This window comes from Branchiostoma belcheri, unplaced genomic scaffold (genome assembly GCF_001625305.1).
Source record: "Branchiostoma belcheri isolate BF01 breed outbred unplaced genomic scaffold, Haploidv18h27 scaffold178, whole genome shotgun sequence".
Classification (NCBI taxonomy): Eukaryota; Metazoa; Chordata; class Leptocardii; order Amphioxiformes; family Branchiostomatidae; genus Branchiostoma; species Branchiostoma belcheri.
The window spans coordinates 80,104-104,616 of NW_017803246.1; the positions used below are offsets into that span (position 1 = coordinate 80,104).

The 24,513-nt window shown below is 41.8% G+C and overlaps 1 protein-coding gene across 1 annotated transcript in view; it reads left to right on the forward strand.

Moving 5' to 3' along the window:
- Nucleotides 1-2,253: 2,253 nt before the first annotated feature.
- Nucleotides 2,254-24,513, forward strand: part of LOC109467184 — a 41,471-nt gene continuing 19,211 nt past the window's right edge. The window contains 5 exon segments of the mRNA XM_019765126.1: nucleotides 2,254-3,583; nucleotides 4,029-4,121; nucleotides 4,386-4,451; nucleotides 17,532-20,358; nucleotides 20,761-20,822. Coding sequence (XP_019620685.1) covers nucleotides 2,344-3,583; nucleotides 4,029-4,121; nucleotides 4,386-4,451; nucleotides 17,532-20,358; nucleotides 20,761-20,822 — 4,288 coding nt within the window. The 5' untranslated portion in view covers nucleotides 2,254-2,343.

Consider the following 24,513-nt stretch of genomic DNA (forward strand, 5'->3'; position numbering starts at 1 on the left):
TAGAAGTACACCACAGTGAACATCCATTTTGACATTGTACCAGGCACTATAGCCAGCATTGACTCACATGCCTATGCTGTGTACATTCATACATTTACTGGTCACCAAATATAGTCCACAGACGCCCTACTTTTCAAAAACCTGATAATAAGTGCATGAGAATTTGCCACCTCAAGTGGTACCAATAATGAAATTTGGGGTTCTGGCCCATGGACTAAAAGATGATGTACTCCATTTTGATATGATTGTACCGGGCATGTGCCCGCTGCAGCGTTGATTCACATGCCTAGCAGTATATTTAGTAACGTTCAACGATGACAGAATATAAGCATATAATGCACTCAATGGTAGCAACTGGGGCTTTATATATAATGGTGTTAAATAGTTGCAGGTATTACCAGTGCCCACAGCAGTCTAAGGCCACACCATAATTTCTTGGTTAACGGATTCGCCCGCTTCATTTTTTTCTGGTTTGCAGATAAAAATTCAGAATCAACTGCAAAATGAACAGTTGAAAACAGTCCTTTTCATCCTAGTTGTTACAGTTATCCCATCTTTCAATGCAGTGGTATCATTAAAAGTTCAAAATTCATTGTTTAAATTTTGAACCAGCCTGGTGTGTTGACTTCATGGCTCCTATCGTACCATTTTGGGCCATAATACGTAGGATGCCTAGGTCTGTTGTTTTTTTTTTTCGCCCGCCCGCTCCATTATTTTTCTAGAAAAATCCGTTAACCAAGAAATTAAATTGATGTGGCCTAACCTTGGACTTCAGACTAATATTCCTGTCTCTCCGTGTCTGTCTCGGGATATAATTTCTTCAATCCTTCCTTAGTACTGATTATGGAGCCAAGGTACTTAAACTGTTCCAGTGTTTAGAGCCTTCCTGGTTCACAACTGATTTCCCCTACATATTGTCTACTTGTACTTATTTCCCCTTATAGGGGGCCCGCAAGCCCTTTCCCGTGGAGCGTAATTGGCCGTTTTAATTCTACGTAGAGCGTAGACGGACCACTCCAATATTTTTGCGTAGAGCGTATTCGGTGTTTTAATTCTACGTAATGCGTTGCAGCCACTTGGAATTTATCGTAAAGCGTAATCGAGAGGTTTCCGAATTCAGTGTAGAGCGTTGTCGGGACCCCTCCCTTGCAGGCCCTCCTTATACTGCACATAAAACATAGTGATGGTAACAAGGCCACAGCAAGTAACTTGTATGGATGACATCAGTGCGCGCATTAATTTTCGCCTTATTTTGGAAAAAAAAATTGTTGCCTTCTGACAGTGGTCAGCATGCCAAAAATGGGCAAAGATGTTATGTTGCCATGCCGGAAGGTGGATGACAGATAACTATGAAGAGAGGAGACAAGAAAAGGCTCTGATTTAATGTATTGTTTCCTACTTTGATGCTGTGATATGTGATGGTGGCTGTGTATATGTGATGTTCCCACTGAATCAAAACCATTTTACAATGATTGAGTCAACATTTTAAAATGTAGGAACCTAGCTTGTTTTTTTGGCCCGCCTTGGTTTTTTTTTTTCGCCCGCTCGCGTTAGATTTGGAGTCTTCGGGGGAAGTCATCCATAAAATTTACTTGCTGTGGCCTAAGTACTCTCCAAGCAAATGTTTGGGTTTTGGCTTATTTTTCTTCATTTATTTTTGTTTAATTATTTGTTTTATTGTTGGGAAAACATTGCCATTGGCATTGTAGCAGTTACTGCATGGTACTTCAGTTACTGTAGTGCTTTGGAGTTTTATATCTCTTGATCTGGGCATGCTATGGTTGTGATTTTATTGTGGGGATCGATATGGTAGTTTTTGGTCCACTAATAATGGACATTCCAGTGAATTTCTACATGTATACATGTAATACAGCAGTAGCACATTTGGGTTTCATTATCTTGCCAAGCTGTGGTCTTTATTTTTTCTTCCCACTGGGCAGGTGTTGAGGAGTAGATTTGGCCCCCTTATTATTATTATGGAACTGCAGGTAGCATTTTGTGTTAAACTTTTTTTTGCTGAGGATGACTGGAGCAAGCGTCAAAGGGTTTTCCTTTCCAGGTAATGATTAGCACAGGGTGTCCAAATTAGGACCTTGTTTACACAATTTTAAGTACACGTCTACAGCATGACTAAATGTGACATAATGAGGCTGAAGGTTCTGGGGCAGGGGGTACACAGGTGTTGTTACCACATACCTGACACACACCTGTCTGTTCCAGGTGTTGTTACCACATACCTGACACGCACCTGTCTGTTCCAGGTGTTGTTACCACATACCTGACACACACCTGTCTGTTCCAGGTGTTCCTATAATGCTGATGTAGCTGACACCTGTGTGAGTCATGGCTGAGGGCCAGGGGGCGGCTGGGTGCTCAGGTGAAACTGCAGAGTCCAGCTCAGTTCTCCTGGTGAGTGGCCAGTATGCCACATCTGAGGACTGCAGTTCCCCCGTCAGCCGACAGGTGGCCCAGACCCTAACAGGAGCAGGGTGGAAAGTTTACAGTACCATTTTGGAGGATACAGAGGAGGACAGAAAGTGTGCTGAGGCTGATGGAGTGGAGCTCATCCTCCCAACCCGCAGTCAGGGAGACACAAGGGAACCCTGTCTGGCTTGGCTGACCTTTGACCACCCTACACGCTATCCCAGACTCCCACAGAATGCAGGGTGGATTGTGGGTAATGCTGGGGTCACCAGCAGAGCAGCAGCAACTATCAAGGAACAGCGTTTCCCCCAAGCAAGCCTCAGTCTTGTCACCCAGACTATACCTGAAGACACAGAGAAGTACAAGGAAGATGAGAAGGCCATGGGCATCGGACAGAAGGAAGACTCCATCAGACAAGATGCAGAGAAGGCAGATACTGTGTTTTCTGTGGGACACAGAACACAAGACCACTTTGTAAACTCATTTCGTGCAATTCCTAAAGACAAGAGGCCAACTCACTACCTCTTCCTGCCCAAACCATCAGACTTGTTCCTGAACACTACAGTTGAGTACTTTGAAACAAGTGAGAAAGTTGTTCTTTTATTTGGTAGTGTGACAACAGTTGAGAGGTTGAAAGGTTTTGACTTGGCAGTCAAGATCTTGTCAAAAGTGGTAGAAAGGAGTCAGGACAGAATCAAGTTGCGGATTTGTGGTGTCAGTAAAGAGGAGTATCAGGCCAGTTTGGGCATTCTCCAAACCAGCATCAACTCAGGAAAACTGATCCCCACCCTTCTCCCACACGGCACCCAGGAAGACGTCTGCCGAGACATGCAGCAGGCCCACCTAGTTCTCATGCCCTCCCGTGCAGAACCCTTCGGACTGGTTGGTCTGGAGGCCATGGCAGCCGGCGTGCCGGTCCTCATATCTGACCAATCAGGACTGGCGGACTTGGTCAATAAGGTCGTACCAGAATTCCACCACTCCATTCTCAGAATCACGGGTGACGATTCTGTAGATGTTGGACGTTGGGCAGATCAGATTGCGGATGTTCTGCGGATGTCAGAAGCCGAGTTCCGTCGGGCTGCAGAACTCAAGCAGAAACTCCTGGAGTCCAGATACTGGGAAGAGTCTCATCAGCAATTCCTTCAGGCATTTGGAGGTCAGGAAATTGTTGTTTTGCTACAAGGTCTTCACTTTCCTCTCTCAAACTGAAGAAATGGACATTTATGTGTAATGAAATATTGGCATAAATGCATCAGTGAATTAATTTCTCCTTTCTACCAAAAATTGCCAACTGATATAAAATTGTATAAAAGCATTAAGTACAAAAGAGTTAAAAGACTTTCTGAATGTACTAGTACTTAAAATCTGCAGGAATTTTACACAATCTAAATTAAGGCTTTGGTATGACTAAGTCTTCATTAGTAAAAAAATTAAATTAGTATGCATTGTCATGTCAGTTTCTGTCTGAAAAAAATATTTTTGAAGATTTTAAACATCCACATACTATGAAACTGTTTTAATTCATCTGTAAATTCTTGTCAAAGGTAATAATTTCCTGCAACAGAATGTCTAAAGTCCAACTGAACTGTACATGTGTGCAGGTCACGTTTCTGAAGTCCAGAAGGGAAAGAGCTGTGCAGCTCTTACTGGGGAGACGGCCACTGATGGAGGGTCAAGGAATCCCTCGGAACCAGGTAACTTCTGAAAACTGCATCATTCTTACACTAATACTGCATATGTTTATCAAGGCTAAACTTTGTTGATTTGATTTCAAACTTCAAATCATTTTTCATTTGTACCAGTCTGAGAAAAACACATATTATATGGTGTCACTGGAGATCTTGACATCTTCACATGTAAGAAACAATTTTTAGGATTAATAACTATTACTGACACTGTTATACTACATTTTGCTTAATACTAAGATAAATGTATAACTAAGTTCTGTCCTCTTCCAGAAGTTCCAGTTCCAGTTGGAGCTGCAGGAACAGAGTCTTCTTCAGTGACAGGTGTCAATCAGACAGGTGTCAAAATTCAAGTAAAAAATGAGTGTCATCTGTGTTTGTAACAATACTGTAAGTAACGTTAGGTTTTTTGACCTACAATTTAGATAATTTATATTTTAGTATGCACATTGTACCCCAGCAAGCTGTGAGCCAAAATAACTCACCTTGCATTTATCCAAAGGTTGATGTTTAGAGAAACACTTTGATAAGAGATTATTGATTCTTTTCTTATTACATGTATTGTTCATAAATAAGTAGTTCAATCTGACAAGAACTTTTCCCCTCATGTATTTCTAAGTTTGAGTTTGAAATTTTATAACCATGATTACTTCTATTCCAGATTTGTTCCAAGAATCTGTGAAGAGGTACTATGAGTTGAAACTGACTCACTTCAAGCCTCTGATCTGGAATGATGACTTCACACTTAGCCTCAGTGATATCTTCACCCAGTTAGAGTTGATACAAAAATCAAAACATAAAAGGTCAGAATCAATGAGGGGAGAACAGAGAAAAGAGCTTAAGTCATTAGACGACTTGTTCAAGCCAGATGTCACAGGACTGTCCACAGCACCAAGGTGCATTCTGATTGAGGGTGAAGCTGGAGGGGGGAAGACAACGTTTCTGTCCAAAGAAGCCTTAGATGCCGTCTCACAGAAAACAGAGCTGGGCAGACGGCACAACATCGTCCTGTTGATCCGACTCCGGGAGGTGAGAGAGGGGGAGACCATAGAGGAGATGGTGTGGGACCAGTGTGTTGATGAAACAACTGAAGGTATTGAAGCACAATCCATTAGAACAATCCTACAGAGGAACAAGTCCCGTGTGCTCTTCCTCCTAGATGGGTATGATGAGCTGCGGCCTGAGGCCAGGGCAGCCGGGCAGGCCATTCCCAAACTGCTGTCTGGCAAGATGTACCCCAACAGCACGATTGTGATCACCTCCCGACCCTCAGCAGGAGTGCAGCAGTACACCCGGCCAGACTGTCATGTACACATCATGGGTTTCTCCCCTAAACATATGGTGGAATATGTGCAGGAATATTTCATCATTACACAAAATCCTGAGCTGGGAGAGGAGTTCATCAGGCGATATTTCAGATTTCTATCATTGCCAGGTCGTGCTGATCTAGTATTTCTTCAAAATCAGGAACTCAAAGACCTCATCCAAACCCCAATGTTCCTGATGTTTGTGTGTCTGCTGTGGGAGGAGGACCAAGAGATGGTGTCTACTGGAACAATGATGGGGCTGTACGACAACCTGCTGACATGTCTGGTCAGAAAGTGCTGTGAGCGGGAAGGAGTGGAAATGCCAACAGAAGGGCTGCCTACAGAGGTTGCTGAGTCATTACTGCAGCTCGGCAAGCTTGCACTAGAGGCACTGCTGAGGAATGAGACCCTGCTTGACCTTACAGAAGTAAAGAGAGAAAAGGTTAATTGGGAGTTACTGTTAAAGCTAGGTGTGGTCTCCTTGGAGGTTTCTTCCTCGAGATTGCATCCTAGGAAACAGCTGAACTTTTCACACAAGACCATGCAAGAGTTCCTGGCCGGACGATATGTAGCCCATGCTCAAGTGAACCAAGACATTGTTGAGCTGCTGCAGCTCACCTCCATAAGCAAGGCACTAGAACTCAGTAACCTGCTTCAGTTCACATGTGGCTGTGACTCACGGGCAACACAAGCTGTGATGGAGGAACTAATCAAGCTCAGCAGAGAGTTCTCACACTTGAAACCTGAACAGTTTCAAAAATCAAATGTGCCAATGGATCCGAATGTGCAAAAGTCCTGCCAAATCTATGAAAGGTTCGCACACTTGTGCCTGAACATCCTTAGTGAGAGACAAGAACCAGAAGTGCTTCAGGGTATCAGTCAAGCCTTGCCAATTGTCATGCTGGACGGCTCCATTAACAGTAGAGAAGCCACAGGTCTTAAGTATTACATACAAAATCTTCATTCAGCAAACCTGCCAGACAGGCTCATACTTAGGATCCATGGAGACACTGACAGAGACACAGTTCAGTACCTACAGCAGTGTTTTACAACTTCACTCCCTGGACTTAAATTGGACTTGAAACTATTAGGACAGTTTGACTCACCTGATCTGACAGCCAGGCTGGTTTCAGTTCTGAAGAATGTTCCCTGTCTGAGGGCGCTGGATCTGTCATACACAAAACTAACACCATCATCACTCCAGCCACTTGTGCAGGGGTTCAGACACATGTCTCTGTTGGAGGAGCTGGATCTTTCTGGGAACCCTGACCTTGGTGATTCTGGGATGGAAGTCCTACAGGTTGGGCTGTCCAGCGTTCCACACCTGGCTGTACTCTGTCTTAGGTTTGTCAGGATGACAGCTGTGGGCATGTCATCCCTGGCTTCCTACATCATGCACCACCTAGTGGGACTGACAGAACTGGATATAAGTAATAATGAGATTGGTGCCACTGGGCTGGAATCTCTCACCACCGTCCTCCACACCTTCACTGCCATGCAGGTGTTGTGCCTGAGTAAGACCGGTATCAGCCCCACAGGCATGCGCACACTGGTCCCTGCACTGTGTAAGTTAACCAGACTGATCAAACTGAACATTAGTGATAATGCCATAGGAGACCCCGGGCTGGAATGCCTGGCTGCTATCCTCCACCACCTCACAGCCATGAAGGTGTTGGTTCTCAGTGAGACAGATATCAGTGACAGGGGAATATCATCCCTGATCAAAGCTCTGCCTCACCTGGTGCAATTACAGGTGTTGGATGTGAGCTGGTGGAATAACATAGGAGACTCAGGGATTGTCTCACTGGTGCAAACACTCTGCCAGCCCAGCAGTTTGGACATGGAACAAAACCCACCTGGTGACAAGAGTCTGACCACAGCCCCTCACTGTAACACCACACTACAGGAGCTGGACTTTGGGAGGAATAGGGGAGTAACAGGAGTCGGACTGGGGAGGGTCGCACAGGTCATCAGCACACTGCCGGCACTGACCAGGCTGGACATGTCTTGTCACTGGGACAAACCTACACACCTGTCTGACACCGCTGCCATGGATCTGGCCGAGGCTCTACCCAGACTCCCTGCCCTGGAGCAGCTGGACCTGGAGTACATCTCCATGGAGCCTGCAGGGTTCCAGGCTGTGGTGCAGGCTGCTGAGGAACACCCAACACTGGAGACGTTGAGGTGAGTTCTATTGGTTATCCTATAGGCATGCTCTACTCCAGTCCAGGGTAACATAAAAGGGAGTCACTAATTAATGAGATGTTGAGTATTTGATAGAACTCTAAATTGATATGTGGGAATTGATGATATGTGTAAATTGTCCTTTTCAAGGCTGCACTATTTGCACAGTCATTTTGATAAATTTACCTTACTTGGCTAATACTAATAGATACACAAGTGTTCTGGTACACATACTTCAATAATTACCTTCGCCAAGAAGGTTATGTTTTCAGTAGCGTTTGTCTGTTACCTTCGCCAAGAAGGTTATGTTTTCAGTAGCGTTTGTCTGTGTGTGTGTGTGGGTGTGTTTGTGTGTGTGTGTGTGTGTGTGTGGTTTAGCAAGATAACTCGAGAAGCAGTGGATGGATTGGTATGAAACTTGGTAGGTGGGTAGGACTTCATGAGACCTAGAAATGATGAGATTTTGGACCCCCTGGCGGCTTTCCTAGGTACTGCAGCTGAACTTCCGGTTTTGATATCTCATGTTCTGGACATGCTAGGGTCACGAATTTTGGTTGGTAGATAGCTCTTGGGGTAGGGAAGAAGTGACATGAGTTTGGGTCCCCTAGCGCCTTGTTCTGGAACTGCAGGAGCAGTTGTTGAAAAAAATTTGAAGGACGATAACTCAAGAACCGGCTGACGTATTGTCGTGATTTTTGGTATGTAGGTAGTTGAAGTGATGCTTGACATAATCAGATGGCAATTATGCAAATCAGGAGCTAATTTGCATAATTAACGAGGAAATTCTATAAATCTGATTTGTTCGATAATAGAACTATGAAACAGTTGTGACATCTACTTGAGAACGAGAAAAACATCTGAGGATATAGATTATGTAAATGAGGACCTAATTTGCATAATTAATGGCAAATTCTTATAATTCCATAGTTGTAACTGCTGCACCCCGAATTTCATACTTGCCACATTTGGAAGTTAAGTGAAGGTGAACATTAATATACATAATTTATTCAAATCATGACCTCATTTGCATAATTTATGAGGAAGTGCTATAATAGCCTTTTTGTTATGATAAGGCTGTCATTGGGTGGAGAATATGATCAACTGATATAATCCATGCAAATGAGGCTCTTATTTACAAAATCAATGATTAAAATTGTAGAATTCGTCACCCGCAAGGGTTAACATCTTTTGGCGAAGGTATGAGATCATCGAACTCTTGTTATGTATGTGCCCATTTTACATGTAAGTGTGCATTAACCAATATGGCACCAAATAATTTATGAATCTACGAATCAGTAGTTTTACCAACATATTCTGTAGTTAAAGTTATAATTATAACAATATTATGTTAACCGTTGTAATTAAGCAACTCTGTTTTCCATTTCACATATACAGGTACGATAGGTATAGAGTCCCTGAGGGAGCGGACACCACAGCCAGCTGCCTGGTGCTGGTCTGAGTTCCCAACATGGCGACCTGTTCTGTACATTTCCTCAGCTCAGGTCAGTATTGCATTATAAATTATATATAGTTATAATTAACTAATTATTCCAACATGTTAGGGACATTGATACAGAACTAATTTTGTTTCTATTCAGCTGCCAAAAAAATACAACATAAAACTTTTGTTGTATTAATGTATGTGTATAATATATTTCTGAAACAGCACATTTATATCATATATTATATATTTTGTATTGTATATTATATTGTATTGTTTCAGACAGACAACACCCGCTCAGGATGACATGAATCAAACAATCCGGTTTTAGGACCAAATTCACTCAGGATGAGGACATGAGATGATCTACATGTAAGATATGTTATTAATACATGTAGATTGATAACCAAGTGTAAATATACAAGTACTGTACTACATGTATATCTTATGTGGCTGTATCTATCAGTGTGTGGATTTTGCTTTCTTTGTAACAAATCAAAATTGTGTAACAAAGAACGCAATATCCATTAATATAGCAACCAGATGAACCTATGCAAGAGTGTATATAGTATGTACTAATGTATCAAGATTATTTTTGTAATCTTTGCTGTATCTGCATATATTGGAATGATTTGGGATTAAGAAAGATCCTAGTATTCAATGATATTCCAACCTGATGAAATTGTGCAAGACTGTGTGTACATACAATGTCATGTAAATGTGTTCTGCATATTCTTATACGTAATATTTGCTGTATCTGTATTTCTGATGAAATTGTTCAAGAGTGTATACATACATTTATCAGGATATTCTTATAATATTTGTTGTATCTGTATTTCTGTATGTTTTAAGATGATACATGTGAAAGCTTCGGCCTTTTGCTCAACTGTAAATCTGCTTATGGAGGGTAAAGGACTGTCAGAGGTGCCCCGTTGTCACTCAGGAAACATTTACCATCATTCCACCCAACATCTGCTTGGAGACCTCATCCAATTTCCATGACAATATTGTGACATTTAACTTATCTGCTTATATGATAACATTTTGATACCAGGGAACATATTAATAATAAAGGGGGATCTGCAAAATATAGATTGGAGTGGTGAAACAATATATGCCTATCAAATATTATCATATTGACTGAAATAGTCTTAATAAAAAGTGTTTGAAAAGTCAAAACTTTATATGATTTGTTCAGCACAGCGCTATGAATATCTTAATCTGCAAGATATGTTTATAATAACAAGTTTGTATTAGAATCACTCATTCCATTGAGATTGGAATCTATGGCATCCATGAATACACACAAATCCTACTTTGCTAACTTTTCTTGGCATTATTAACATGAGCTTCACGCCTCTGGTTTTGTCAGCACTATCAAGGGTTACAAATACACACTCGTGTTCACAAATACAAGAAGGTCGTTCCCATGGTAACGTTAGCCTCTACCAGGCTTCGGGAGACGGCTGGAAAGAGTAGAAATCGGTCGCCCAGAGTAGAAATTGTCACACCCGAGTGTGGTTAAACGTACTGTCTGGTGGACCAACTCCCTCGGCATGATATCTCTCTATTTGACCAATTTTTGCTCTTTCCAGCCGCCTCCCGAAGCCTGGTAGAGGCTAATAGTAACGTGTCAGGTAGAACACAAGTGACCCCAGTCAGCCGTTTGGTGTCCGGACAAGTCTAACTCTTGCATCATCTTGCATCATACTTTTCTTTCCAGCCGCCTCCCGAAGCCTGGTAGAGGCTAATAGTAATGTGTCATGGGGAACACAAGTGACCCCAGTCAGCCGTTTGGTGTACGGACAAGTCTAACTCTTGCATCATCTTGCATCATACTCTTCTTTCCAGCTGCCTCCCGAAGCCTGGTAGAGGCTAATAGTTAAAGAATGTTTCGATATTAGGAACTACATGTTAGAGAATAGTTAAACCTTTATTGTTATCACGGATATATACTCTGTACGCAATTTACCACATACATATATTCTGTACGTAGAATGAAGATATTCATACATGTAGTTAACTTTGTTAGATCTATACCTCTGTTAAATCTTAAGTTGTACAAGGCCATACAAAGTCCCAGTACTTTTTGTTGTGTCAATAAAGAATCTAAAATCTAACGTGTCATGGGGAACACAAGTGAACCCAGTCAGCCGTTTGGTGTACGGACAAGTCTAACTCTTGCATCATCTTGCATCATACTCTTCTTTCCAGCCGCCTCCCGAGGCCTGGTAGAGGCTAATAGTAAGGTGTCATGGGGAACACAAGTGACCCCAGTCAGCCGTTTGACGTCCGGACAAGTCTTGCATCATCAGCGTTTGTGCCATGTACACCGTGCGGCCGCAGGTGAGACCAAAGAAGGAGACACCTGACGCGCCGGGTACCTGGCGGACGTGCGTCGGTAAGAACGACATGACACAAAAGACCCAGGCACTGAAATGATGAGATTGAGCATCCATCAGTTTCACTCCAAAATACAACTTTTCTTTACAAAACAGTCCTAAAGGCCCATGAACTTTGGCACAAATCCGTTCACTGTGGATGATAGAGAGGGAGATTTTAGAACAATTTCTACTTGAGTCTAACACTACACCAGAGGCTCCGCCCCAGAGGCGCCGCCAAAAACTTGCCCTCAGGTGGCACCTTCACGGAACAGTCCATTTTCTTCACCTCACGGGGGTCAAAGGAAGATTGTGTTTAATTAATAGCTAATTAACCAATCTATTAAATCAAAGACCATATAAGATACAATAGTATGCTTTTAGCACACGTAAATATTTGCTTATTTTGCAAAGGTTATTATTTTTCGCCTTTTCACTCGAAAGCACCCCCATTGTCGAATAAACTGTTCCCAGTTCCAAGATGGCGAAGAGGAAGTAAAAAGTTCCGGAAAGTCGGTTCCAAAAGTTGAAGGAAGTTTTCCGGTGACATCCATGAAGAAAGTAAGTACAGATCCCGTCTGTCGACTGTTCAGTGTTTCAGGATCCACCAGATATGTGTGATTTGTCGGCAATATCGTGTCGAGAAGAGAGATCAGAAAAAAAAAACTGCTGAGTTCTACGGTACTTTACGGTCGTAACTTTTCTTTGTTTGCTATCTAGATTTGCGGTAAAATTAGGACGAACAATCAGTTAAAAAGAAAGTTACCCATGAGTTTTTAAATCTAGCAAACTCAAATTCAACTACAAAGCTATATTTTCCTACAAGTCACTGGAAGGGACGAAACCAAAAGGTTGAAAAGAACTACTGCTATACATACTAACTGTTTTGGCGCCTGCCCCCCCCCCAAAAAAAATTACTAAATATGATGACACCATCTCACACGCTCGGGTAACGTAACTAACGTTATTTTTGTTCTGAGATTAAACGATACTGAAACAAATTATCTCCACCTGATTATAAATGATAAATACTAAAAATCAGGTATTTACCCCATCACTATGGAAACTATGACCAAATCCTAATTTGCATACTGTATCTTGTGTATACTGTAAATCCATTTAATACTAGAAAGGCCAATATTTGCTTTGGAGCAAATACAGCGATGGGTTCACCACATTTTACCACATGGCAGGGAAAGAATGAGAAACACAAGGGAAAACAATGATTTACATTGATATAACTATAATATGATGTAACATACAACTAAAACAACAGTTGGATAGCTATTCCCTACTTTATTGGTTGGGATTTTTAATTGCATAATGCAAACTGTTGATTTTCAAAATAAAAAAAAAAAACGTTCATGCCCCGCATTCCAATGCTGGAGCAGAAAAGCTTGAAATACCTACCAAAACACTTGAATAAAGACATACTGTCAGTATGGAAATGCTCAGTGTGCAGGTGTTAATCAAGTTAAATTCCAACAGCCAATCAGCAAGAAGTATAGAGGAAAGCTGCATGCCTATTGGTTGATGCCCTGCATTCCATTGTGATGACTCATGACCAGACGTGGTAAACATGGCACACTAACACAGTAATACATTAGCTATAATACAGCCAAAAAACTCAAATAAAACCATTCTAAAAGCCTGTATCACAAACATTTAAAAAACGCCTAGGGGTATTTGCCCACTGTACCTCCATACCAAATTTCAGGACCTTAGGCCCTAAAATGAAGAAGCTGAATCCATTTAAAAAATGGCAGGAGGAGAAGGAGAAGGAGAAGGAGGAGGAGGAGAAGAAACATCAGAAAAAGCTTCGTGGTGTGGTGAACCCATAAATATGCGGTTAGAAATTACTAGTACATCAATTGTTACTTAAGCTACAAGATATTGTTTCACACACCTGTTATGCTGTCCCAGGTGTTGTTACCACATACCTGACACACACCTGTCCCAGGTGTTGTTACCACATACCTGACACACACCTGTCTGTTCCAGGTGTTGTTACCACATACCTGACACACACCTGTCCTGTTCCAGGTGTTGTTACCACATACCTGACACACACCTGTCCCAGGTGTTGTTACCACATACCTGACACACACCTGTCTGTTCCAGGTGTTGTTACCACATACCTGACACACACCTGTCTGTTCCAGGTGTTGTTACCACATACTGTAAGTCTCTTTAGATTCGCGGGGCCTAAAGTTCGCGGTTTCGGGAAAATGGACAGTCCGCGGTATTTTTAGATTCGCGATTTCTCCTTGGCTATTTTTCAAACAAAAATTTGTAAAGTGTATATTTAAAATAATAAAAGTTCGTGTTCCGGCATTTATCTCCTAAAACGCGGCGCAAAAATTTGTTTCGTGCACCGCGCGAGACTGCCGGCGGTAAAGCTGACGATCGATCTGACGCACGTGTAAACAATTTTCTTTGTTCGGAAATAAGCGCTAAAATGCTATTTTCCACGACTACACATCGATACTCTAGTGAAGAAATGCATAATCGAAAGAATATATATATTACTAAGCAAATTTATGCCGTCTACGGCGAGATTTTGAACCCGGAAGTATGCAAAGGTCGCCTTCGGTTTTGTAGGCCCACGGTGAGCATTTCTATCCAGCAAAACAAGAAGAAGAAAAAAACGCCCGCAAAGCAGGGCGCAAAAGCTAACCAACTAACATTTCCCAGGTACCAGCCGTTATATTTTTCATAAAAATACTTGTAGATATGCCCAATGTTCCCGCAATTTTCAAGCGCCCGGGCGCGCATGGCCGGCGATCTGCACGCATAGATTTTTTTCGGCGGTACACGGTTGACACGGTCAGTGCCGCAGTATCGCGATTCGGTGTCTCATAATATTATAATTTTTTGACATCAGTATAACTTAAAAAAAAATTTTGGTACTCAACATTTGCTAAGAATAAAGTTGATTTGCAGTGATTTGTGAATCGCGTGTGTTTGTGTTTCGCTTACCGTCGTGAATGCATGTGGGGAGGGGGGCGTACTTACGCAAAACATATTCGCGGGGAAATAGATTCGCGGTACAAAGGTCCCCGCGAATGCCGCGAATCTAAATATACCGCGGAAATTTGTAGACTTACAGTACCTGACACACACCTGTCTGTTCCAGGTGTTGTTACCACATACCTGACACACACCTGTTCCAGGTGTTGTTACCACATACCTGACACACACCTGTCTGTTCCAGGTGTTGTTACCACATACCTGACACACACCTGTCTGTTCCAGGTGTTACCACATACCTGACACACACCTGTCTGTTCCAGGTGTTCCTATAATGCTGATGTAGCTGACACCTGTGTGAGTCATGGCTGAGGGCCAGGGGGCGGCTGGGTGCTCAGGTGAAACTTTATCCATATGCTTTTTTTAATCACACAACAATAAGCTTTAGCGAGTTGGTGTCAGCCTCTAAAATCTAGCCAAACACCTGAAACCTTGGATACCAGCAATTACTACAAATATTGCAGTCGTAACACTCGCCCGCCTTACCATTAACTCATTTTCCTTGTTGAAAAATGTAACAAATGGGGAGATCCTTCCTGCTTACAGATGGAGTCCAGATGTTTTCTTAGTAGCTCTAAGTTAACTGCCGTTCTAGCCTTAATGTTTGGTGCTGTAGAAGGTTATTAACAAATGCCAGCATCTACAACTGCAAATGACAAAGCAATGGAAGAAAAACCCACTAAAGTATCATACTTCATACATAATACTGGTTATATTCATGTCATCATGCAATGCCCTTAAATGTTACAGCTGATGTGCAGAAATATTTTGACAAAGTCATCAAAGGCGTCAGCTACAAGTGGGACGACCTGGCCCGGAAGTTAGGGTTCAACGAGAACAAAATAAAAGGAATCAGGACAGATGAGACATTGAAGCCTGATCAAGACCACAGGTGCAGAGAAGTGCTGCACAGGTGGAGAAACAGGGAGGGAAGGGAGGCTACTCTACAGGTTCTGAAGCAGGCACTTATCGACATTGATGAACGGGCCACTGCAGAGAGTTTGGAAGGTGCGTTTACCAGTTTTCTTATTATAATAGATTCAGATTCTCAGTCCACATGATGCTGTAACGATTCGGCTAAAAGGTCTTGACCCATCGGCCAGGTCAGCTGGTAGCACCTATGAACCCCCCACAGTTACAACACCGTTGTGTTTAGTGCTACTTTAAAATGGAAGTTTTCCCATTACATCTCTAGCTTGATGTTATCCTTGAACCAATTCTGTTTTACGATACTGTAACATATGTGTAAGATGAAGATATATTTAGAGTGAGAGACTTTGAGAATGACACTACCAGATAGATAAGGAATGAGATGCTACTACAGATTCCAAAGATTGTGATACTGATAGTTGTATTTATCACACAGAACTTTTGAATGCCCATATAGCATGTATAGTGACAATCTATAGTCTCAGTGCAGCAAAAGAATATGGAAAGAAAACAACCATTATTGTACAAAGTTAAAAGACTATTCTATATTTCCTGGTCCATACCTAACGTACATGTATTGCTCATCCATGCATGCAGAGTTACAGGAGCTACAGCCATCCACAAGCAAACTTAAAAGGAAGGAAGAACATCGGGAACAAACCCCTGGACAGAAGTCGAAGAAACCGAGAACTGAATCTGATTCTGAAGATGGGGAATCTCACGAGGAAGGTAAGGCCACAGCAAGTAAATTTTATGGATGACATCCTCTGCAGACTCCAAATCTAATGCGAGCGGGCGGAAAAAAAAACAAGGCGGGCCGAAAAAAACAAGGTTCCTAAATATTAAAATTTTGACTCAATCATTGTACAAATGGTTTTTACTCAGTGGCAACATCATATATACACAGCCAACATCACATATCACTGTATTAAAGTAGTACACAAAACTTTTTCTTGTCTCCTCCCTGCATAGTTATCTGCCATCCACCTTCCGGCATGGCAACGGACATCTTTGCCCATTTTTGGCATGTTGACCACTGTCAGAAGGCAACAAAATTTCTTTTTTTTTTTCAAAATTAGGCGAAAATTAATGCGCGCACTGATGTCATCCATAAAAATTACTTGCTGTGGCCTAAGAGATAATTCAAGAAAATGTTGGTCATCCCTTATATGTCAAAGGCTCTTGAGTTAGTTATATTTTATCAGTTTGATCCATGTAATCTGGGTCACGATGATGTTGTTGTGTTCACTGTGGATGTTGATGTATTGTCGCAGCGCAGCAACACAATATTATATGCAGTATTTTATTTTCTCAGGTAATTCGTATTGCTTGATTTGTCTTTTTTCATTTACTGACCATCTAACTATTGCCAAACATATTACGGTGTTCCATGAATAAAATTCCAAAGCAAATGTCGGCCTTTCTAGTTTAATTTGTATCTTGCATATCATCATTCTCAATATCAAAATAGAAAATAAAACATGTATTATTTTCACTTTGATTTGTGTAAAACAAAGCTGGCAGGAAAAAAAGCCTGAAGAATAAAATCACTGAAAGATCAAACTTCCACCTTTGACAGATTCTAGAATGTTCTGGTCTCTGAAGTTTGAGGTTTTAAGAGAAACAATAATAAAAAAAAACATGATTGAAACTGTTCCTTATGAGTGTTCGGAAAAAATGGTACTACCGTGTAATCCTTTTGTGTTCTATTTTATCACTGGCAGTGGCATTTCCAGTTGAAGCTGCAGGAACAGACGTTAATCTGACAGGTGGGAATGATAATTGACATCAAAAATGATAGGAAGTATCATTTATGTTAAACTTTCCACTGTCAATAAGTTTTGTTTTATTAAGGTTTAGCTTTATATTTACATGACTGTGCCCCAGCAAACTGCAAACTCATGGACTGATGAAACAGGAACATTAATTTTGTTTCGATATGTCGTTTCTATGAGAAGTTATGAGCCTTTAAAATTCAATAAAAATTGGTAAAAAAAAGTGCAATGTTTACATTTAAAAACCTGTCAAATATTCAGATTATATATTTGAGCCTGTTTCACGCTTTCATCTGACTTTTTTTATCATTCTCTACATTTTAAGCTTTAAATCATAAAAAAGTCTTACAAAAGTGTCCTTTGTATTCCAGATTTGTTCCAGAAGTCTGTGAAGAGGCGCTATGAGTTGAAACTGACTCACTTCAAGCCTCTGATCTGGAATGACAACTTCACACTTAGCCTCAGTGACATCTTCACCCAGTTAGAGTTGATACAAAAATCAAAACATAAAAGGTCAGAATCAATGAGGGGGGAAGAGAGGAAAGAACTTAAGTCATTAGACGACTTGTTCAAGACAGATGTCACAGGACTGTCCACAGCACCAAGGTGCATTCTGATTGAGGGTGAAGCTGGAGGGGGGAAGACAACGTTTCTGTCCAAAGAAGCCCTAGATGCCGTCTCACAGAAAACAGAGCTGGGCAGACGGCACGACATCGTCCTGTTGATCCGACTCCGGGAGGTGAGAGAGGGGGAGACCATAGAGGAGATGGTGTGGGACCAGTGTGTTGATGAAACAACTGAAGGTATTGAACCACAGTCCATTAGAACAATCCTACAGAGGAACAAGTCCCGTGTGCTCTTCCTCCTAGATGGGTATGATGAGCTGCGGCCTGAGGCCAGGGCAGCCAGGCAGGCCATTCCCAAACTGCTGTCTGGCAAGATGTACCCCAACAGCACGATTGTGATCACCTCCCGACCCTCAGCAGGAGTGCAGCAGTACACCCGGCCAGACTGTCACATACACATTGTGGGCTTCTCCCGTAGACATGTGGAGAAATACATGCAGCAGTATTTCACTGTTGTTGGGAAGCAAGAACTGACAGGGACACTTGCTCTACATGTCAAAGGTAATCAACTTTTGAACACTTTAATCTATACACCAATGTTCCTGATGTTTGTGTGTCTGCTGTGGGAGGAGGATCAAGAGATGGTGTCTACTGGAACAATGATGGGGCTGTACGACAACCTGCTGACATGTCTGATCAGAAAGTGCTGTGAGCGGGAAGGAGTGGACATGCCAACAGAAGGGCTGCCTACAGAGGTTGCTGAGTCATTACTGCAGCTCGGCAAGCTTGCACTAGAGGCACTGCTGAGGAATGAGACCCTGCTTGACCTTACAGAAGTAAAGAGAGAAAAGGTTAATTGGGAGTTACTGTTAAAGCTGGGTGTGGTCTCCTTGGAGGTTTCTTCTTCTAAATTGCATCCTAGGAAACAGCTGAACTTTTCACACAAGACCATGCAAGAGTTCCTGGCCGGACGATATGTAGCTCATGCTCAAGTGAATCAAGACATTGTTGAGCTGCTGCAGCTCACCTCCATAAGCAAGGCACTTGAACTCAGTAACCTGCTTCAGTTCACATGTGGCTGTGACTCACGGGCAACACAAGCTGTGATGGAGGAACTAAGCAAGCTCAGCAGCAGAGAGTTCGCACACTTGCAACCAGAACAGTTGGAAAAATCAAAATGGTCATTTTATCCAGACATTCCAATGAGTCGAGACGTGCAAAAGTCCTGCCAAACCTATGAAAGGTTTTCACTCTTGTGCCTGAACATCCTTAGTGAGAGACAAGAACCAGAAGTGCTTCAGGGTATCAGTCAAGCCCTGCCAATTGTCATGCTGGACATTGGCCAGTCATGCTCCATTAACAGTAGAGAAGCCACAGGTCTTAAGTATTACATACAAAATCTTCATTCAGCAAACCTGCCAGACAGGCTCATGATCCGTGAAGACACTGACAGCAGAGACACAGTTCAGTACCTACAGCAGTGTTTTACAACTTCACTCCCTGGACTTAGATTGGACTTGAAACTATCAGGACAGTTTGACTCAACTGATCTGACAGCCAGGCTGGTTTCAGTTCTGAAGAATGTTCCCTGTCTGAGGGCACTAGGTCTGTATGACACAAAACTATCACCGTCATCACTCCAGCCACTTGTGCAGGGATTCAGACACATGTCTCTGTTAGAGGAGCTGGATCTTTCTGGGAACCATGGCCTTGGTGATGCTGGGATGGAAGTCCTACAGGTTGGGCTGTCCCGTGTTCCACACCTGGCTGTACTCCGTCTTGGAGGGATAATTTGTGGAGTCGGAATGACATCTGTGGGCATGTCATCCCTGGCTCCATACTTGCGGCACCTAGTGGGACTGAGAGAACTGGATATAAGTGATAATATTGAGATTGGTGACACTGGGCTGGAATCTCTCACCACCGTCCTCCACACCTTCACTGCCATGCAGGTGTTGTGCCTGAGTAAGACCGGTATCAGCCCCACAGGCATGCGCACACTGGTCCCTGCAATGTGTAAGTTAACCAGACTGATCAAACTGGACATTAGTGGTAATGCCATAGGAGACCCCGGGCTGGAATGCCTGGCTGCTATCCTCCACCACCTCACAGCCATGAAGGTGTTGGTTCTCAGTATCACAGGTATCAGTGACAGGGGAATATCATCCCTGATCAAAGCTCTGCCTCACCTGGTGCAATTACAGGTGTTGAATGTGAGCTACAATAACATAGGAGACTCAGGGATTGTCTCACTGGTGCAAACACTCTGCCAGCCCAGCAGTTTGGACATGGAGCAAAACCCACCTGGTGACAAGAGTCTGACCACAGCCCCTCACTATAACACCACACTACAGGAGCTGTACATCGGGTGGAATGAGGGAGTAACAGGAGCCGGACTGGGGAGGGTCGCACAGCTCATCAGCACACTGCCAGCACTGACCAGGCTGGACATGTCTGGTTACCTGCTCACACCTGCACACCTGTCTGACACCGCTGCCATGGATCTGGCCGAGGCTCTACCCAGACTCCCTGCCCTGGAGTGGCTGGACCTGCAGTACATCTCCATGGAGCCTGCAGGGTTCCAGGCTGTGGTGCAGGCTGCTGAGGAACACCCAACACTGGAGAGGCTGATGTGAGTTATATTGGTTATTCTATATAGACATGCTCAACACCAGAGTATCTTAAATTGACTCCAATGAGATGAGTAATTTTGAGAGAACTTCAGTGATTAGATGTGTGAATTTGCTGTACTTTCATTACTGCACTATTTTCACAATCAAATTGTAATAAATGTACCTAATACATACACACCAGTTCTAGTGCTCATACTTCTATAAGGTATGTACCAATTACATTAAACCTATGCATTAACCTACAAAATGTATATGGCACCAAATGGTTTATGAATCTGTTTAATATCAGTAGTTTAACATTTACTTTACATTCTGTTAAAGCTATGATATCAGGACAATATGTGTTACATAATTAACTATTATTTCTCTACGCATCTCTGTTTTCCATTTTCCATCTACAGGTACACTAGGAGGCTAGTTCCTGAGGGAGCAGACACCACAGCCAGCTGCCTGGTGCTGATCGGCCGCTGAGTCCCCAACATGTTGACCTGTTCTGTACATTTCCTCAGCTCAGGTCAGTATACAGTTTTACTGTACTGTATTAAAAACTATATAGTTATAATTATCTACTAATTACAACATGTTGAGGAGTCTGGGGATATTGATATAATAGAGCTAATTTTATTTCTATTCAGGATGGTAAAAGCTGCCAAAAATATACTGCATAAAACATTTTTTGTTACTGTAACAGTATTAATGTATGATTGTGTATTATTTCTGGAACAGCATATTTATACAGTATATTGTACATTATATGTTTCAGACAACACCAGCTCAGAATGACGTGAACCAAACAAACCAGTTTTAGTACCAAATTCACTCAGGATGAGGACATTGAGATGAACTGTGAACTGAAATGTTAGTAATATTTTGTAGGGACAATTTTTGTGCAGTACTTTGACCATTCCAATGTAAAGATACAAAAACTGTGCTACCTTACACATGTAGCTGTATCTGTATGTGTGTGGATTTTGCTTTCTTTGTAACAAAACAAACTTGTGTAACAAACAACCCAATATCCATTAATATAGCATATTAACCTATGCAAGAGTGTATATAGTATGTGTACTAGTGTATCAAGATTATTTTTGTAATCTTTGCTGTAGATATCTCCATATAAGTTATAACAGGATGATTTGGGATTAAGAAAGAGCCTACTATTAATTGATATACCAACCTGATGAAACTATGCGAGAGTGTATATTGTATGTACTTAGTACTTGTATCAAGATAATTTTTGTAATCTTTGCTGTATCTGCATATATCAGGATGATTTGGAATTAAGAAAGAGCCTATTATTCATTGATATACCAACCTGATGACACTATGCAAGAGTGTATATTGTTTATGTATGTGTGTTCTTTACTTTATTCTTTATTTCAGGCATCATTTGCCCAGTATATAAAAGAAAACATACAGTTATATAAAAAGAATAATAGCACAAAATAACAATATTTAAAAATATGTCTTTCTATGAGTACAGATGGACCCAGATATTGCAGAAGAATGTTTTGAGGAAGATTTGAGGAGTTGAGAACAGATTGGATAATGTTATTTGAAGAGTTCTGAATATTCTAATAATTTTTGCTGTATCTGTATTTCTGTATGTATCATGATGAGATGTGTGATCTTTGTGTGAATGACGAGTTATTCAGTTCCTGTATTTCATGAAGTTCAGTTCAGATAAAATAATAAAATCTATTGTTATAAACCTTGTAATTGCTGTTGAAGTTAGTTGTAGTTTTTTTTTTTGCACTACAAAAAGAAATCTCAGAGTCAATTAGTGGAAAAGATATGATGTAAAATATGCAATCAACAAAGTAGGAAAGCTTATACATAATGTGTACATAACCTAATATCCAACTTTTCTTTTCATGTCTTAGATATTGGCTTCCATTTCTAATGGTCTCCTTTTCATCCCTTAAAAGTCAAATAAGCATTAAATTTTCTTGTATATCAGTATAATGAGTATATGTGGACATTATCTGATTTTTTCTAAAATTATCTTTGGCCTTTTACTCAACTGTTAATCTGTTTAATATGTAGGGTAAGGGACTGTCAGACAAGCCCTGTTGTCACTCAGAAAACATTACCTTCATCTACCCCCAACATCTGCTTGGAGCCCTTATCCGATTTCCATGACAAATGTGACATTTTACATTATCCGCTTATAGCCAGTTATATGATAAACATCTTAATACCAGGTCACAAAATGATATAATAAAGGAGGATCTGCAAAATATAGACTGGACTGGTGAAACAATATGTACATGTATGCCTATTAAATATCTTCATATGGACTGAAATAGTCTTAATAATAAAAAGTGTTTGAAAAGTCTAAACTTTCGTATCTCTTTGTATGATTTGTCCTGCACAGCGCTATGAATATCTTTATCTCCAAGACATGTTTAATAACAAGTTTGTCTAAGTGAGGGAAGTTTTTTGTTGGAAGTCTAATTCGTTTATTTAATCAATCACTCACTCCATTGAGCTCAGAACCTATGGCTATGATACACATAGATCCTACTTATTGGCAGTTTGCTAACTTTTCTTGGCATCATTACCATGAACTTCACACCTCCGATTTTGTCAGAACTCTCAAGGGTTAAACACACTCATGCTCACATCCACAATAAGGTCGTTCCCATGGTAATGTTAGCCTCTACCAGGCTTCGGGAGACGGCTGGGAAGAGTAGATATCGGTCACCCGGAGTAGAAATTGTCGCACTCGGGTACAGCAAAACGTACTCTCTAGCGGACCAACTCCCTCGGCATGTTATCTCTCTATTTGACCACATTTTACTTGTTCCAGCCGCCTCCCGAAGCCTGGTAGAGGCTAGTGGTAACGTGTCAGACAGAACACAAGTGACCCCAGTCAGCCGTTTTAAGTCTTGCATCATCAGTGGCCGCCATGTTGGTGACAGGTTACACCGGGCGGCCGCAGGTGAGACAAAAGACGGGGACACCTGACGCGCCGGGTACCTGGCGGACGTGCGTCGGTAAGAACGACGGGACACAAAGGACCCGGGCCGGGTTACCGAGCAGCTGTCTACATGTCTCAAGACGTATTGTGAAAGGAAAAGTATCTTGAGACTAGTCTTACGTCACGGAGAGCCGCTTTCCAACTGGTTGTGACCAGCTACAGAAGGAGGCGAGACGCTATGCGCGGTTTGTACGTGTTCTGTGTAGCTGTTCTTGTGGAGAGGGAGCATGAACATTGCAGCACCGCGGCTTGACGTCCCGGGCTGGGATCGGCAGCCCTCTTCTATAGTGGGAGTCTGGTCGGCGGCAGCAGGACTGGACTTGAAATCTTTTTGTTTTGCATAAGCGTTAAAATGCATTTTAGGCACATATGCATACACATACACATTAATGCATACATGCAACTGACACACACATGAACATACACATACACATACTCACGCTCACACATATACACACACATATGAATGCACACGTGCAATTGAGACACATACACATGCACACATGAACATGCACATAGCGTACAGTCATATTACATACCAATGAATTTACACACACATACACACTCCAGCATTCATAGCAAAACATCTGGAACACAGGGTCAAAAGTAGCAAAAGACAACATTATATTTGATTTGATAGGCCAAATGAAGTGCCAAAAAATCACTTGTCACAACTAAGTGATGACATGAAAATAATAATATTGCTGAACAGTATGCAAGAAAGCCCCTTTGTTTTGTAAAGAACTAGGAAAATATTTTGTAACTCACTGAAATTATGACATTGAGCATCAATCAGCTTCACTCCAAAATGCAACTTTTCTTTTCAAAAATTTACAGCAAAACATTCTGACCGTACAGAGTAGCAAAGGCACGTGAACTTTGGCACAAATCCGTTCACTGTGGATTAGAGAGATGGAGATTTTAGAACAATTTCTACTTGAGTCTAACACTGCACCAGAGGCACCGCCCCAGAGGCGCCGCCAAAAACTTGCCCTCAGGTGGCACCTTTACGGAACAGTCCATTTTCTTCACCTCACGGGAGTTGAAGTAAGATTGTGTTTCATTAATAGCTAATTAACCAGTCTATTATATCACAGACCATATAGGATACAACAGTATGCCTTCAGCACACGTATATATTTGCTTATTTTGTAAAGGTTATTATTTTTCG